An 18,080-nucleotide genomic window follows, 5' to 3' on the forward strand; every position below is an offset into this window, starting at 1 on the left:
TCACACGTTAAAAGAAAAGAAATGGGGGATAGGTTGGACTCTCGGGGACCAGTTAAACTATTTTTTTTTTGACAGGCAGAGTGGACAGTGAGAGAGAGAGACAGAGAAAGGTCTTCCTTGTCCGTTGGTTCACCCTCCAATGGCTGCTGCAGCTGGCATGCTGCGGCTGGTGCACCGCGCTGATCTGAAGGCAGGAGCCAGGTGCTTCTCCTGTTCTTCCATGGAGAGCAGGGCCCAAGCACTTGGGCCATCTCCCACAGCACAATGGGGCCTCAGCAGAGAGCTGGCCTGGAAGTGGGACAACCAAACAGAATCCGGTACCCCGACTGGGACAAGAACCTGGTGTGCCGGTGCCGTAGGCTGAGGATTACCTATTGAGCCGTGGCGCCGGCCAATCTATTTTCTTAATTTGGATGTTGGTCATGAGTGTGATGACAACAGCTCATTTATCTGTACACTTCATGTGCATTTCCTGGTATGCGAACTGGGTTACAATAGAACACATTCGAACAGTGCTTGGGCACAGATGACCACACTGAACAGGTAAGCGAATGGCCTAGTCTGTGGAAGCTGCGCTCAGGGCACTGTCGCCTGGATCCTGGTGACAGCCCAGCATCACCACAGGGCACCAAGATGCGGGGCCAATGGAGGGGTGTGGATACGACGACAGGACGAGAACAGAGGGGCCCAGGCCAGCAATCCCGCAGCGGAGTCCGGTGTGGTGAGCACCTGCAGCCCACGTGCGTGGCTACATTGGTCCAGTTGCCAGCCCTCACTGCATAGGCGTGCGATGGCCCATGGGGGCACCACCAGCCTGCAGTGACAAGGGAGTGCCACCATAGGCAACCACCCGGTGACGCAGAGGACCGTGAATGAAGTGAGGAAAGCCAGACCCAGGGAGACGGGGGCCACAGATGTCCCTCCCTGTAGAGCGCGTAGAAGTGGAACACAGAACGGTGGCTGCAAGGGCGTGGGCGGCTGGGGAAGGGGAGCTGCAGACCCAAACTGTGGTTCTGCAGGAGGCGTGGGCTCAGAAGGCAGTCAGGCGGCGTGAAGACTGCGCGCCCAACTCGGTGCTGCGTGGTGGAAACTTACCGAGATTTCACATCACGCTTACTCACCGCAGAAGGAGGATGGCTGTGACCTGACCCTCGTCACTTAGCGAAATGTGGCCATGACACAGGCACCACTGTTTCAAAACATCAAGTGTCACTTGAAACACACACACATTTTTGTTTTTCAATAGAAACATGAATAAAAAGTTTTAGGTAGAACGTGTGTGGGTGACGGTGCAAACGGTGCCCTCACTTTCTGATTGATCCTGTCCAGAAGGGAAGATCAATCCAGGAGTCCATGAGAGATAAGGGCCCCATCCAAATTGCTCCTGTGACCATGGGGTGTAGGGCAGGCTGCACCTGCGCCCGCCTGCAGATCCCACCACGAGGGACGAGGAGGAGGCACTCACTCGCCGCCTTTTCCTTCCTGTGCCGTGGGTCTGTACCCAGAACTCCAGCCCTGGCCTCAAGAATCACTCAAGGACACTCAGCCATGCGTAATCAGTGTGCCAGCAAACTCCTAGGTGACATAAAAGGACTGGGGCGGAAGCAGGCTCGGGGAGCCTCAGGATGACATTAAGGGTGAGGGCAGCTGTGTGGATGGCAGGGCCTCGGCTGGCTCTGCGAGACACCAGGACGCTGAGCACCAGGGCGGCTCTGTCTCCCAAGGCTGTGCTGCCTTTTGAAGCCATCCCCCAGTGTCCCAGCTCCGCGTGGATGAAGATGCTGCAGATCTGGAGAGAGAAGGGATATGAGAACATCCACCTGGAGATGCATCGCAACTTCCAGGAGCTGGGGCCCATTTTCAGGTAAAGGCCTTGCTGGCCGCTGGACAGATGCTCCCAGAATCGTGTGCCCCAGGCCTGGCCAGGCACACAGCAGCACCATTGCCCAGGGCAGCCTGTGCTGTGCGTCCTTAGGAAGGCAGGGAGCAACACAGGGGAGCTGGGCAGTGTCCTCGCTGATGGGGACGGTGGCTCTTCAGGAGGGTCAAGCACACTATGGTCACAGCTGAGCAGGCAGAAGTCAGAGGTACTAAGGGTGGAGAAGTTTTGGGTGCATAGCAGGAGGGATGTCTTGTGGGAAGCCGTGGGTCTTGGGGAGGAAGAGGTCCCACAGGAGGTGACCTGGAGAGGGCTTGGCCAGCCTCTGTGCTTCGTCCTGCAGGTATGACCTGGCGGGACGACAAGTCGTGTCTGTGATGCTGCCAGAGGACGTGGAGAGGCTGCAGCAGGTGGAGAGCCAGCACCCCCAGCGGATGTACCCAGAGCCCTGGGTGGCCTACAGACAGCATCGTGGACAGAAATGTGGCGTGTTCTTGCTGTGAGGGCCGAGTTGGGATGAGGAGGGAGGTGGGAACCAAGGCCAGGACTTGGGGAGAAGGCAGAGCAGAGCTGACACCAAGTGCACCTGCCTTGTGGTCTGTGTGTGTGGGTGGAGCCAGGCAGATCATCACACACCCAGAGCCATCCCATGGGGGACCCTCTGGCCTGTGGCTGTGGGAGTGGGGTGTGCTGGGGAAATGGCCATGGCCCCTGCAGGTGAGATGGGGGAACGATGACCACGTGGCTCCTGGAGCACCCTCTCTGTGTAGCGGGCGTTTTCTCTGGCAGGTGGATGGCTCTCCCTCCTATAGGTCAGGAGCACCTGCAGGAAGGGAGTCATTACCAGGCCAGGCAGTGCCAGGCCCAGTGTCAGGTAGAACTGCAGCCCTGCCCCAAGGTGCCCTTGTCTCCTAGACTTAACACAATCCTCACATTGGTGGGCACGGTCCTGGGCTGAGAGAGATGGGGATGCACAGGTTGATGGGTCTTCTGGCTCAGAACTCACACACTCGGGGGTGGTTGCACTGCTGCTGTTTCTCACTTTACAAAGGGCGGCACACCTGCTCAGGTAGGGAGAGAGATGGGGCTGGGGACAGATGTGCTGCTAGGGTTTGCATCAGGACAGGCGTGGGGGCTGACAGAGGGACGTCTGTGGGCAACTGCCCACAGCACGTCAGAAGGGACTTCTCCTGGCGGTGAGATTTAGGGCCATGTCCCTTCCTGTGCCCTTCACTCAGGACATATGGTAGGGAGACCCGGTTGGGGGTGCACCAGTGCCTGCATGTACATGTGTGTGTGTGCACGCATGTCTCACACTTGTGTGGCTCCCTGCACGTGCTTTCAGTATTTGCTTCTTGAGAGGGTTTGTTCCTGGTGAGATGTTTACACATGTGTGCCTGTGTGTGTGCTTGTTAATGTGGTGTGTGTGTCATGTGAGCCTGTCCATGCCTATGTGCTTGTGAGAGTCTTGCACAGGTGATTGGGGTCCTGTGCGGGCATGTGTGTGCATGTTTGGATATATGATCCCTGGCACCCCAGGTCCTAAGGAAAAGGAAAAGCGGGGCCGGTGCCGTGGCTCACTTGGTAAATCCTATGCCTACAACGCAGGCCTCCCATTGGGCTCCGGGTTCTAGTCCCGGCTGCTACTCTTCCAGTCCAGGTCTCTGCTGTGGCCTGGAAGGGCAGTGGGGGATGGCTCAAGTGCTTGGGCCCCTGCATCCACATGGGAGACCAGGAAGAAGCACCTGGCTCCTGGCTTCAGATCTGTGTAGCTCCGGCTGTGTCATCCATTTGGGGAGTGAACCAACGGAAGGAAAACCATTTCTCTGTCTCTCTCATTGTCTATATCTCTACCTGTCAAATAAATAAATAAATAAATAAAATTTTTTTAAAAAAGGAGAACCAAGTGGCTTGAGGTGCGGTGCCATCAGAACTCTGCCCTGGTCTTCTTGGTGTACCGTGATTGCCTGTGTCTGCTGTGGGCACCAGTGGGTCATGCACATGGAGATCACTGAGCCTCCTGGGTGCTCACACCTGCACCTTTCCCCCGTTCAGGAAGTGACAACCGTCATTCCTGCATGAACCCTCTCTATACCCCATGCTCCCTAGATTTCACAGACCACGGCCCCCCATCCCACCACCAGAGAGGGGTGCATCCCATGTAGTGCTTGTCTACATTGTCTTTTCTGGGGTATTTTTCTCATTCAGACCCCTTAGTCCTGGAGATTTCTGTGGTCCTACACGGAATGCTCTCGGATTCTTTCTTCTGCTGGCTCAGAACTGCTGTGAGTCTCTCTAGTGCACTCTTTATTTCTGTTTTCCTACTTTTCAGCTCCATGTTAGCCTTTTGGATTCTTCATAGATTTTCCATCTCTTTGCTGATCCACGTGTTTTCTTGGATCAACCTTTCCTTCACTGGTCCTGTGTTATCCTGCAGATCTTGCAGGTCTTGTGAACGTTTCTAATGCATGCTTGTAGAGCTGCTGCTCAGAGTCGGGAACTGGGTTTGAGCAGCAGTTCCTGTACCGAGAGCTGAAGTGAAGTGATGTGAGCCACAGCTTGAGTCAACACCTTCCCCGGAGTTCACGAGAGATAAATCTGGAAGATTCCACAACAGTCACAGAGATCTGGGTGGGGAGGCAATGGCTGGTGCTTCCTACAGAAACCAGGAAGGCAGCTCTGAGAGACAGGGGCGCCCTAGGACAAGCAGCAGCCTGAGTCTGTGCCTGCAGTCAGCTCCTACCCCAATCCTGCTCCCCGATTCTGCCTGGGCACCAGGAGGGCAGCATGACATGGAGGGGCCTTTGCATGCTGGAGCTGCCTCCCAAGCTCTGCTCTCTGCCCTGCAGAAATGGACCTGAATGGCGTAGCAATCGGCTGAAGCTGAACCCGGTCATACTGTCACCAAAGGCCGTGGAGAAGTTCATCCCCATGGTGGACGTGGTGGCCAGGGAATTCTTGCAGGTCCTGCAGGAGAAGGTGCAGCAGAACGCACGTGGGAGCCTCACCATGGACGTCCGGCCCAGTATCTTGAACTACACCATAGAAGGTCGGTGCGGGGGTGGGGGGAGCTCTGGCCGCTGAGAGCCCAGGGAAGCCTCACCACAGCAGTGCCGTCCCCTCTGCAGCCAGCAACTTTGCACTTTTTGGGGAGCGTCTGGGCCTCCTTGGCAAGAACATGAGCCCTGTCGGCCTGAACTTCTTGAAAGCCCTGGAGGCCATGTTCAGATCCACTGTGGATCTCATGTTCCCGCCCAGAATCCTGTCCCGCTGGACCAGCGCCAAGGCATGGAAGGAGCACTTTGAGGCCTGGGACCACATTTCCCAGTATGGTGAGGCCCAGGGACCCAATTTCTCATCCCCACCACCCTGGGAGGGTGAGGCCACATTTGGGTGTCAGGACATCCTGTGGTCCTGAGAGCTTGATCTGAGTATGGCTGATCTCAGATGTTGGCACAGGAGTGGGGGCCTCAGAATACAGGGGACAGAGTGGGCTTGAGGGGCAGAGGGGGAGACACTTCCCAAGAGGGTCTGGGGATGTTTCTCTTCTCCACAGCCAAGGTGCGCATTGAGAACATCTCCCAGGAGCTGGCAGGAGATGGCTCTGGGCACTACAGGGGCATCGTGGCCGAGCTGCTGAGGCATGCGGACTTGTCACCTGAGGCCATCAAGGCCAACTCTCTTGAACTCACAGCAGGCAGCGTGGACACGGTCAGTCAGAAAAGCCCCACCCACAGACCAAGAAGTCCACCTCAGTCTCAGTGTCCTACAAAGCAAGACCACCCTCCAGGCCCTGTGCAGTCTGCTACTTCTAGAATCTATTTCCTCACCTAAAGGCAGTTCTAGAAATTGTAGAAGGGGACTTGGAGCCCAATGTGTGAGAGGAACTCAGGGTCCAGAGAGCCCAGGGAAGGCAGGTGGGGAGGGCAGGGGCCCAGGGCATGCAGCAGCCCAGGGCCTGGAGGGGGCCAGCGAGGGTGCAGGCTTGAGGGACGCAGAGTCAGAGGAGGCAGAAGGGGACGGCCCTAAGAGGAGGCCCCTTCACTGTGTCCTTAGTCAAGATAGGGGGGAGGGAGTCAGGGTCCACAGTACCCTGAGTGTCCCGGCACAGCTCTAGGGCAGAGCAGGGAGGGACCAAAGGAGACCATTTCTGAGTGAGGACGCTGCAGGAGGACCGAGGAATCAAGGGGGGCTGGTGGGAGACCCTGAGGCTCACAGAGCTGCTGATGCCCCTCACTGCCCTGGAACAGGCCCAGGGGGAGCTGAGGGGCTGAGGTGAGCAGTTCAGGTTAACACTGGGAGGCCAGGGCTGAGGGACTGTGGGTGTCCTGGACACATGACCAGGGGGCCAATGGCACTGGCTCCCGTACTCCCCCTGAGTGATGAGGAGAGGTTTGTAGGCCCTTCTGGGCCCTAGGGAAGGGGTGGACTGGCTGGGAGAGTCATCCCTGGCTGGGATGGGGCCGACGTTCCCTAGACTCAGTGCCAGGCCCCACGGTGGGCACTGGGTGCTGTGTTCCGGCATCGGGGCTGTGCCAGCTCTGAACATCCACATCCGCAGGGAGCGGTGCCCAGGAACAGGGCGCCTGAGCAAGGATCGTGCCTGCTGCCAGGTCTGAGTGTGGTCCCAACGTCCCTTGCAGACTTCTCTCCCCTTGTTGATGACGCTCTTTGAGCTGGCTCGCAACCCCGACTTGCAGCAGGCCCTGCGCCAGGAGACTCAGGCAGCTGCAGCCAGCATCTCTGCCAATCCCCAGAGGGTCATCTCAGACCTGCCCCTGCTGCGGGCTGCCCTCAAGGAGACCTTGAGGTAGGTGCTGGCTGCCCCTCCCAGCAGCCCTGCCCTCTGCTCACTGGGGGCTTGCACACAGGTGGGCTCTGCCGTGTGTGGGAGGAGAACTGGCAGAGCCTCATTCCCCCCTGCTGGTGCCCCATCCAAGGCTCTACCCTGTGGGTGTGAATGTGGATCGAATAGTCGGCTCAGACCTGGTGCTGCAGAACCACCACATCCCAGCTGGGGTGAGTGACCCCGCCCCCTGCAGCCGAGCCCCGCCCACATTGCCCTCAGCAGAGGTGTGACCTTCCCTCCATACCTGTCCACAGACATACGTCCAGGTGTTCCTCTACACGCTGGGTCGCAATCCGGTCGTGTTCCCGAGGCCTGAGCGCTATTTCCCCCAGCGCTGGCTCGACAGGGGCCTACATCAGAGATTCCACCACCTGGCGTTTGGCTTCGGGGTGCGCCAGTGCCTGGGGCGCCGCCTGGCAGAAGTGGAGATGTTGCTCCTGCTGCACCACGTGAGCTGGCATGGGGGGCTGGGGGCAGGAGGGGCAGGGGTATGGTGTGTATTGTGTGGGTGGGGTCTGGGGAGGCCCAGGTTAACCCCTGGGGACCACAGGCCACGCCCTGTCCTGCAGCTGCAGGCTCAACAAGGCTCTAGGGAGGGGTGCAGGCCAAGGCCTGAGCTGCTGAGTGGTTCCCAGGCAGCCATGCCTCTGTCCTAGGTGCTGAAATGCTTCCTGCTGGAGACGCCATCCCGGGAGGATGTGAGCATGGTGTACTGCTTTGTCCTGAAGCCCACCAACTACCCCCTCCTCACCTTTCGGCCTGTCAACTAGTGAGCCCTCCACCGAGACTCCCTGCCTGCCACCAGATCCCTCTGCTGGGGCCCCGGGCCACCTCTCCTGGACCTTGGTGCCTCTGCTCTTGGGCCCCATGGCTGTCCAGACAGCACCCTGCAAAAATCCTCTGCCCCTAGGGTCAGTGCTTGCCAGCTAGCTAGCAAGGCCAGGGTCATTTCGGGCCAATCTGGTGGCTGGTGCCTCCCACACCCAGCCCCTCCCCGCTCCTGTCCTGCAGTGGCATCCTCTGACCTTGGCCTCTCCCCTCCTGGCTTGGCTCCTCTAGGGGTCACCCAAGGACCCTAAGACCCAGCCCTGGCCTTCCTGTGTGTCTCATGTCCCCTGCTCTTCTTCTGCCCTCTCTGCTGAGAATCAGTGTACGGTTTGAGGTTCATGGGAAGGGTCCAGCTCTGCCCTGTACCTGCCATCCCAGGAAGCTCTACTGAACACTGTGCTTCTGGTATTGGGCCCTCAGTATGAGGTCCTTGGTGCTGGTGAGACTTCTCCATTTTCAGGTGAGAAACCCGAGTCTCTAGGGGGCTTGCTGGGGGCAGCCACACCTCCCAGACTTCATATCTTGTGTGGGCCTTCACGGTCAGCCTTCAGTGCTGTGCCATGGTCAGTTCTGAGGTCTCTTGAGGACCTTGAAACTCTTGTGCTTGTGATGCGTGGAATTAGTATGTGAAGTGTCTCCCCAGAAAAAATTGACTGCACTGGGATGACTGCTTTCCTGGGAGCCCCTCTTGCTCGTCCTTCTGGTCATCACAGGAGCAAAAGTCAAAGGGAGCTGCGGAGGCACAGGGAGGGGGTGGCAGTGAGCAAATGCAGGGCCCATTCTGGAGGTTCTGGCCCACTGCAGAACATGTACAGTTGTGCAGGAGGGGACTTTCTCCAGGGAAGGAGCCACAGTGTCCGTGTCGCTCTGGGACATTTTGAGGTTTGCTTTCCCCATGCATGGCATCAGTAGAGTTGTGCCATCCATGAACTCTTTAGACCTCAGTGCCACTGAGGGTTTGCTGTCACTCTGGCTGTCCCAGCTCAGCACCCTGGGCCTGCAAGGTACCCTCAGGCCACACAGGGGAAATAGCAGAAGCCCACAGGCCTCTCCAGCTGCACAGACACAAGAGGTCACGTGCACCTCAACTAGACCTGGGGAGCCCCGTCTTCACGCAGTGCAGGTTGTCACATCACCCACACTGGACAGAATACACACAGGTGCCTGCACCTTCACAGCCTCCATGATGTCGCTGCCTGGCAAGTGCAGATGTGGCTTAGCCGGAGTCATCCACCCTCCCACCTGGGAGCGAGTGCAGTTACCTACCATGCCAGAGTGAATGTTCACTAATAAAACTTTAACAGTTCTTGTGCGTGTGTGTATGTCCATCCAGGCCACTCTGTCCCCTGCACAACCTTGTATGCGACACATGTTGGAGCCCACGCTTGTACCCCTACACAACCCTGTGTGCTATACATGTGGGAGCCCATGCCACTCTGTCACAAACACAACCTTGTGCTGTGACTCCAGGCCCCTCTGTCCCTCTAGGAACCTGTGTGCTGTGACTCCAGGCCCCTCTGTCTTTCTAGAAACCTGTGTGCTGTGGATGGAGCTTTCTTTGCGATCAGAGCCAGTGTCTCAGTCCACACAGATACTTGAGCAGCAGGGGTGCCATGCTGGGAAGCACCTGAAGTGGCTGAACCCCACAGAGGCGCAGCTGGAAGCTGATGTGCGAGCAGGCTCAGTGCTCTTTGCATGACCACTGAGGGGCTCATTACTGCCCTGGGGAGCATGACCAAGGCAGGGCTCCACGTGGGCTCCAGGACACGATGCGTGGCTCCCAGGCCAGGAGCTGTGGGGCCACATGTTCAGGGTACAGCCAGGGGGCTTGGTGCTGGGGCCTCTACCCCTTAACTGTGCCCACAGTTCCCTGTGGATCTCAGAGGCCAGCTCCAGACTGGCCTGATCCCCACCTCCTTGGAGTGGGCTGAGCGGAGAAACAAGTCCTGGGCCATGGCCACCAGTGAGAGTGGCCCAAGGACAGAGCAGGGCTGACTGAGAGAATGTCAGGGCCAGGCGAGGCTGGCGTGTTCTGGGAGCCAGGCCATTGTACCATGCTCCAAGGCTGTGCTGTGAGGCCAGTCTGCATCGTACTGCCCAGGGACAGCTGTGACGTCCCTGGGCCCGAGACCCACAGGGGACCTGCCCAGCGTCTGTGCTCGCTGAGGAGGTGGTCTGGAGGCCCAGCCCCCAGCTCAGGGTCCCCCAGGAAGCAGGGGCAGGAGGAGCTGACTGCACTAAAGAGATATCAAAGTGCAGACTCCGGTACTGGCTGAGCCCTGCTCCACATCAGCTGCTGCAGAGCCCAGGCCTGTGGCTCCGCCCAGCCCAGTCTGTCCACGCCCACAGCCCCTTGCTGTGTGCATGGGAGCCCTGCCCTCTTGGACCTGCAGCTGCAAGCCCGCTCCTCTCCACCCACACCATCCACGTGTGGCTGACCCCCAGCCCCTACTACAGCTGCAAGCCCGCTCCTGTCCACCTACACCATCCATGTGTGGCTGACCCCCGGCCCCTACTGCAGCTGCAAGCCCGCTCCTGTCCACCTACACCATCCACGTGTGGCTGACCCCGGCCCCTACTGCAGCTGCAAGCCCGCTCCTCTCCACCCACACCATCCACGTGTGGCTGACCCCCCCCCCCCGGCCCCTACTGCAGCTGCAAGCCCACACCTCTCCATCTACACCATCCACGTGTGGCTGACCCCCGGCCCCTACTACAGCTGCAAGCCCACACCTCTCCACCTACACCATCCACGTGTGGCTGACCCCCGGCCCCTACTGCAGCTGCAAGCCCGCTCCTCTCTACCTACACCATCCACGTGTGGCTGACTCCCCCGGCCCCTACTGCAGCTGCAAGCCCGCTCCTGTCCACCTACACCATCCACGTGTGGCTGACCCCGGCCCCTACTGCAGCTGCAAGCCCGCTCCTCTCCACCTACACCATCCACGTGTGGCTGACCCCTGGCCCCTACTGCAGCTGCAAGCCCGCTCCTCTCCACCTACACCATCCACGTGTGGCTGACCCCCAGCCCCTACTGCAGCTGCAAGCCCGCTCCTCTCCACCTACACCATCCACGTGTGGCTGACCCCCCGGCCCCTACTACAGCTGCAAGCCCGCTCCTCTCCACCTACACCATCCACGTGTGGCTGACCCCCGGCCCCTACTGCAGCCAGAATGTACCCAAACCCCAGGCTCTGGAGACCGTGGGCAATGACACTTGAGCCTTCCGTGTCCCGCTGCAGCAGGGTAGAGTGCCCCGCAGCCCACTTGAGGCCACGCAGCAGTGGTAGCCATGAGTGGCCAAAGGGCCCTTGCTCTGGGCTGCCGGCACTGTAGCTCCTCGGCTGGGGCTCTGTCTCACCTTGGGGGGCTGTACCCTCTGCCATGGCCAGGTCCCGGCCGCACCGCCAGGAATGTGGAGGCTTCTGGTGGAGGTGGGCAGAGGTGCAGCCAGCATAAGTGAGCTGTCCTCGCTGTGAAAGTTGTCCCTGCTGTCAAGCCCTAACCAAGAAACGAATCAATCAAAACCTGCATGCAGCCAGAGGCTGTGGTGGAGGGGCTGTGCTGCTCACGCGCCTGGGCACAGGAGAGCATGCCGCAGCCACCGCCCCTCCCCCCCATGCAAGGGGGCACCACACTTATGAGCGATTCTCTCATGGGCTTCTCCCGACCTCCTGAGTACACTCACGGTTGCCAGTGGCACATGTGTCCCTTTCGCCATGCGTGGCTGTTCCCAGACAGCCCAGGGGAGAATTCTCTGCATATGCCTCACCCTGACATGTCAGCAACGTCCTCTTTGCAGAGAGCTGGAAACTCCAGGAGCCAGGTCCACCTGTTTCTGTCCTGGGGAGCGCTCCCCCAGCTGAGCGCCTACTCACGGAAGCTGAGACAGGCACGCCTGTGTCACTCTGGGGACTCCAAGGCTGTGAGCAAAGCCGCCCTCATTTAGGCTAAGTTCCCACATGGTTTGAAGACTTTGGTTTCTACAGAACGGATACTCATCTCCGAGGACCTTAGGTCCTTTCTGGAATTCTCTCTGATTCTGCACGTCTGGGTTAACGTCCTTCTCCATCCTGGGGCTTCATCTCCGGTTCCAGAGCTGTGTTCTCTGAGCTCCATGTGTGTCTGACTCAGATCTGTGAGGACTCGGCTTGAACACCTCCTGAGAGCAAACACAAGACTCCTCAGCGGTGGGCCTGGCCTGGCCCCTGGAAGCCACCAGCGTGGTCACCAGCAGGTGTGTGGGACTTGGGCTCTGGAGGTAAAAAGCCCATGAGAACATGAGCTGGCCGCAGATGGGCAGGGTCGCCCTGGAGGGCCTGCCAACCTCGAGGAACTCTTCCACAGGTAGCGCGATCTTCCTCACTCTCAGTAGATTCAGAAGCACAATGGGGGTGGAGCAAGACGGGCTGAGTGTGGCCTTCAGGGACTTTCCTCTCACAGCAAGGCCAGCTGGACAGCTGCTCACATGAGTGCACCCCGAGGTCCCCCGAGCAGCGCAGGGGAGACGCCACTCAATGGGGTGGGGAAAGAGAAGTAGGCGCAGGCCCAAGCTGGAGCCAGGCCAAGTGAGGCCCTCCACGGGGAAACTCTGGCTGGGCAGAGTCCTCACCCTGCTCCCAGGCCAGGCCTGCCGATGGGGCCTCCAGCGCTGCGCCTGTCATACAGCCCAGGGCTTGCTACCACCACCACACCCGGCACTCAGAGACTCTGTGCAGGGGAAGATGCCCCACCCTGGGGAAGTGACCGGGGGCCGAGCACAGGCATTCTCCTTGGAATTTGGTGCTGGCTCCCTGAAAACCAACACTGGCCCCTGTCCCGAGGTCAACGCCCACACAGAGCCCGAGGCCCCAGGTGGATGGACTGGCATCCTGCGCTGCACCGCCTGCTGGCCGCGGTGCTCTTGGGCTGAGCACACCACTGCAGCAGTGTGGGCCAGGATCCTGGCTGTGTGCTTGGATGGTCTTGCTGGGCTCTGGTGTGACCCAGTGCAGTGACACTGGTGGCCACACAACTGTCCACTCCATCCCTACCCCAACCCTTGGCAACACAACATGGCCAGCAGCACTGCCTGCTTGGGAGGGCAGAGGGAGCTACATGCCGAGTCCATGCATGGGGAGGCAGACTGCTGACCGCCGAGGTGCCTCGGCCAGAGCCGGCCCCAGCGGAGGCTCGCAGGGATGCAATGCCTCATGGAGGCCCTTGCCAAATCCCTACCACCGACAACACCCTTTGTGTTGAAGCAGCAGCAAGACACCCAACTGAGGGCTTGATGCAAACCCGATCCCAGGATGCCTTCCAGTGCTGAAGTCACAGCAGAGCAGGCAGAGGAGTGGCCGCCTGGAAGGACCAGCGTCCAGGCCTGGAGGGCACAGTGGCTGGCAGCACCTGCAGGCAGCGAGACCCTGTGTGCAAGCTGAGGTGAGCGACCGAGCGCTGCAGGCTCCTGGGCAAAGATGTCAAACCACCTCGAGGAAACTCCATTGACTTCCAGAAAATGGGACCCAGGGACTAAAGTGATTGTGAAAACAAAGATTTCAAACAATCCCATGAGGCATCTCAGGAACTTAGAAAAGCAAGGGTAAACCAAACCCAAAAATAGCAGGAAGCAAGAAATAAGAAGGATCAGAACAGAAATAGAGTTAAAAAAACAAACGGGGCCGGCGCTGTGGCGCAGCAGGTTAACGCCCTGGCCTGAAGCACTGGCATCCCATATGGGCACCGGTTCGAGTCCTGGCTGCTCCACTTCCAATCCAGCTCTCTGCTATGGCCTGAGAAAGCAGAAGATGGCCCAAGTCCTTGGGCCCCTGCACCCACATGGGAGACCCGGAAGAAGCTCCTGGCTCCTGGCTTCAGATCGGTGCAGCTCCGGCCATTGTGGCAAATTGGGGAGTGAACCAGCAGATGGAAGACCTCTCTCTCTCTCTCGCTGCCTCTCCTCTATGTAGCTCTTTCAAATAAATAAATAAATCTTTATTAAAAAAAAACACAAAAAATCAACAAAACGAGCAGCTGTTTTTTTAGAAAGATTAACGACACAGATAAAGCCTCACAGGATCAAGAAATAGAAAAGGGAACAGCCTGGAATACTAAAGCGAGAGGTGAGTTAAAGGAGAGGAGTAAGAGGAGATCTCACAGCTGATGTCACAGAAATCCAAAGCGTTGTAAGAAACTGCTCCAGACAGTTCCACAGGAACCACCTGGGGGCCTGGAAGGCAGGCATGACTTCCTGATCCACGCAGCTCGCCAAGTGTGGTGGAATGAGAAGGTGAAAAGGTCATGCCAAGATGGCCGCCGACAACAGAAACTGCCTGGCAACAGGCTGTGACTGGATGGCTTCAGAAACCACACGACAACAGAGTCTGACTGACAACAGGCTGTGATTAGATGGTTTCAGAAAATGCCTGACAACAGAGCCTGACTGGCAACAGGCTGTGATTGGATGGCTTTGGAAACTGCCTGGCAACAGGCTGTGATTGGTTAGGGCATAGACCGCCCCTTGACCGGATTGGCTGCCTTGGCTATATAAGCAGCTACAGCAACTGAAATAAACGAGTCTGCGGGCTGCTTGCCTCAGGCCTGCTTTCCCCGACTCCTGGGGTCTGTGTGGTGACTCCGCGCCTCTTGCCCCCACCACGCTCCTCCTCTCAGAAACGAATCCACCTGCAACAGCCAAGGTTAAGTCCAGAGGACATGGGAGATCTGAACAGCGGGATAACAAGTAGCGAGGCGAACAGAGCCACTGAGTCCCTGGCAGAGAAGAGTCCAGAACCTGGTGGCTTTACAACCACATTTTATAAAACTGAAAGGGGAACTAACTCTAATGCTTCTCAAAATACTCCAAGAAATCAAAAAGGATGGAGTTCTGCAAGGTTTCCCTGAGGACACAGCACAAATAAACAAGGAAAAGGAAAACTATGGATCGATATTCTCCATGAGCACTGATGCAAAGATTCTCAACAAATGACTGGAAACCAAACGCAGCACTACCTCAACAAGATCACACAGCACGACCATGCAGGATCTGCCTCAGGAGGGAAGCGTGGTTCAACATCCATGAATTAATAAACGTTGTACGCTTCACCAGCACAATGAAAATGAAAAAACCACAGAAATGCTAAGAAAGCATTTGATAAAATTCAGGATCACTTCATGATAAAACAAATTTCTAAAAATTATGTTCATTTACTTGAGAGGTAGAGCTACAGAGGGAGAGGGACAGAGAGAAAGATGTGCTATTTGCTGGTTCACCCCTCCAAGGGTCACAATGGCCAGAGCTGAGCCAATCCAAAGCCAGGAGTCAGGAACTTCTTCCAGGTCTCCCACGTGGGTACAGTGGCCCAAGCACTTGGGTAACCCTCCACGGCCCTCCCACACCATCAGCAGGGAGCTGGATCAGGAGAGGAGCAGCCAGGACTTGAACCGGCGCCCATAAGGGGTGTAGCACCACAGGCAGACACTAAGGCCACGATGCCATAGTGTTGGCCCCAAAACAAAAATCTTAATGCATTATATATACAAGAAACATCTCAAAATTACAAATGCAGAATACGGCAAATAAACTGCCAATTTCTTAGTGAATGGGGGAAAGCAGAAAGCATTGGCCTCAGATTTGGAGCAAGACAGGACTCCCACTTTCACCAGGGTGGTTCAGCCTAGTATTGGAAGTGTTAGCAAGAGCTGTTAGGGAAGGGAAAGAAAGCAAAGGCACACAGGATGGACGGGGGAAGTCACAACAGTGTCTCCAGGTGCTGTGGCTTTGTACATGGAATGCCCTAACCACTCCACCAAAAACTGTTACAACTGATAAACCAACTCAGAACAGTTATGGAATACACAACCAATATACAAAAGACAGGAGTTCTGTACACCACCCCTGGCCTTGCTCCCAGGGGACTCAAGGACGCAATTCCATTTACAGTAACCACAGAAACATTAGAATAAGTTTAGACACCCACAATGAAAATATGATGAGATAAACTTTATAGGACACAAAAAATGGAACAATATTCCATGAACATTGGTTGGAAGAACAAACTGATCTTGCTAAAACATCCGTATTACCTATAGAAATCTGTGGATTCAATAAGACCCCATCAAAATACCAATGCCACTCTTCACAGAATTAGGAAATCCTATAAGCACAGAGAATCATGAAACACCCAGAACAGATCAAGTGGTCCTGAGCCAATAAAATGGAAGAAAGCTGGAGGCATCGCCATGCCTGTTTTCAAGACACAGTGGTTAAAACAGTGTGGGACTGACAGAGAACCTGACCCATCCATCAGTGGACAGAATGGAGAATTCAGGAGCTAATCCACACATAGCCTGCTGAGTGTCCATGAAGGTGCCAAGCTGAGAGGAGAGACTTTCTAACACATTGTGCTGGCAAACGTGGATACCCGTGTGGAATGGAGATCAGAGCCCTACCTCCCACACTGTACACAAAAATCAACTTGGGATATAAGACCTGAAACCATGAGATTCCCAGAAAACAGACAGGGGAATCACTCCACGACGTTGGTGGGGGCAATGGCTTTTTTTGGATAAGACCTCAAAGCAAAGGCAACAGAAGCAAAAGTAGACAAACAGGATTATAAGGACCTGAGGTCTGCACAGCACAGTGTCTGCATCCCACTGAAGAAAGCAGCCGCTGAGTGATGAGGCAGCCGACAGAACGGGAGGAGACGTCTACAAGCTACTTCTAAGAAAAAAGTGACGTCTTGAGAATGGTGCTGGCTGCAGCTTTCCCGAAGCCCCCTATTCTCATTACCTAGGACTTTGCAACATCCCTCACGGTGCTGTGGGTCTCACGAGGCTCTCTGAATTATAAGATTTTCCTTCTTTGAAAGGCAGATTTAGAGAGAGGCAGAGGCCGAGGCAGGAGAGCGAGAGTGAGAGAGACAGAATGAGAATCTTCCAACTACTGGTTTACTCCTCAGAAGACCTCAACTCCCAGAGCTGCGCCAATCCGAAGCCAGGAGCCAGGAGCTTCTTCTGAGTCTCCCAAAGGGTGCAAGGGCCCAAGGACTTGGGCCATCTTCCTCTGCTTTCCCAGGACACAGCAGAGAGTTGGATCAGAAGTGGAGCAGCTGGGACTCAAACCGGTGCCCTCATGGGACGCCGGCAGTGCAGGAAGCAGTTTCACCTGTTATGCCACAGCCTGGCATGGTTCTAAGGTTGAGCCATTCTTGCATTCCTGGGGTGAACTGTACTTGGTCATTGTTCATTGACCACACAGTAGTTCGCTGTCATCACTTGGATTTGATAACGGCTGTTAAGCTCGTATGTCCCTGCCCTGGGCGTCGTTCTCCGAGGAGGGCTCCAGCCCCTGCTGTCACTTCCTTCGCTCTGCAGTCATTTCCACAACTCACAGCCAACTGCTTTCCCAAGGACATCTGCAAATCTGTGGGCCACGGGGCCCCGTGGCTCAGCTCACTCCCAGGGAGGGAGCTTCAGCCACCAGCTGTTCTCGCTCCTGTACATGGACTGTGCCTGAGGAACTCCACCCACAGCTCCTGCAGGTCTCAGCCGTGAGCGACACACTGCTGGGGTCCCCGATGTTCTGTCCCCACCACCTCTCTTCTTCCCGTCTTTGGGGACCACAGCCCCACTCACACCCCAGCCTCACTGGGCCTCTTGCTCTCTGAACAGACTCCCATTTTCTGCTCCACAGAGAAAACAGCAGGAAACAGATTCCCTCTACTTCCTGGCCCTTCCCGCCCCTGGGGTCCTGTGGACCCCTGCCTCGGCTCTCCAGGTTGCTGCGAGGAAGCGTCGACCCTGTATCTGCAGCCCCTCCACGCTGCCCGGGTTCTGCCCCACTTGGCCAGTGGTGCCAGCTCCTCCCGGTTCTGGCCCTCACTCTTGACCTGCCTTCCCGTTCGCTCTGCGAGGCCTCCAGGGCTCATTTCATGACAGAGCTGTTGTGCTGAGCCTGGAGTTGTTCTAAACACCGCCCCAGCTCCTTCCTTCCACAGGGACTTCTAGAAAGTGTCCCATGGGGGACAGCACATCCTTCATTTCTTCTAACCTCATGGCCCACAGGAACCTGGGACCTCCCACCGACGTCAGAGTGCCGCTCACATGACCCAGGACGCTGCGGTCCCACGCTTGGCTTCCCGTCACTGCCCCACAGATGACAGTCACTGTGGAAGGGGCTGCCACGTGAGCTGGCCACGCAGTCTCTGCTCATTGTGGCTGAGCATCCACTCTCACTGGCCCGGGGATGTGGACTGGCATCGGCTGGGGTGAAAGGTCCTGGGTGTGGCTGTCACGGGCAGGCTGTGTACAGGGGCCCTGGGCTGGGCCAGGAATGTGCTCGCTGGAGCACCGTGGACACTGATCCTGGCCACTACTCCCCACGTGGATGACTGGAACTGCCACAGAAATGCTTTCTGGAAGGTTCCTGAAGCTTCCTTGCTCACCAGGCAGACCAGGTGGAGGCTGGGCAGGGTGCGGGGCAGACAGGAGGGGAAGGTCCGCGGTTTTGTGCAGACACAGGCCCCGGTTTGTGCAGAACTT

At 57.1% G+C, this 18,080-nt stretch overlaps 1 protein-coding gene across 1 annotated transcript; it reads left to right on the forward strand.

The window, feature by feature from the left end:
- Positions 1 to 1,625: 1,625 nt before the first annotated feature.
- On the forward strand, positions 1,626 to 7,498 carry LOC133757493 (cytochrome P450 11B2, mitochondrial-like). The gene is made up of 9 exons (XM_062187925.1): positions 1,626 to 1,864; positions 2,223 to 2,378; positions 4,729 to 4,928; positions 5,008 to 5,216; positions 5,441 to 5,590; positions 6,523 to 6,689; positions 6,820 to 6,898; positions 6,983 to 7,177; positions 7,385 to 7,498. The coding sequence occupies exons 1-9, from the start codon at positions 1,626 to 1,628 to the stop codon at positions 7,496 to 7,498; spliced, it is 1,509 nt and encodes a 502-aa protein (XP_062043909.1).
- The last annotated feature ends 10,582 nt before the right edge of the window (positions 7,499 to 18,080 follow it).

Source organism: Lepus europaeus, chromosome 4 (genome assembly GCF_033115175.1).
Source record: "Lepus europaeus isolate LE1 chromosome 4, mLepTim1.pri, whole genome shotgun sequence".
In the NCBI taxonomy this organism is placed as follows: domain Eukaryota; kingdom Metazoa; phylum Chordata; class Mammalia; order Lagomorpha; family Leporidae; genus Lepus; species Lepus europaeus.

What these genes read in the sequence shown, in the direction of transcription:
- LOC133757493 (XM_062187925.1), top strand. Translation starts at nt 1,626, where the DNA reads ATGACATTAAGGGTGAGGGCAGCTGTGTGGATGGCAGGGCCTCGGCTG. An exon ending in CAGCAGGCAGCGTGGACACG is followed by an intron (nt 5,591 to 6,522) that starts GTCAGTCAGAAA and finishes CGTCCCTTGCAG; the next exon opens with ACTTCTCTCCCCTTGTTGAT. An exon ending in ACCACCACATCCCAGCTGGG is followed by an intron (nt 6,899 to 6,982) that starts GTGAGTGACCCC and finishes ACCTGTCCACAG; the next exon opens with ACATACGTCCAGGTGTTCCT.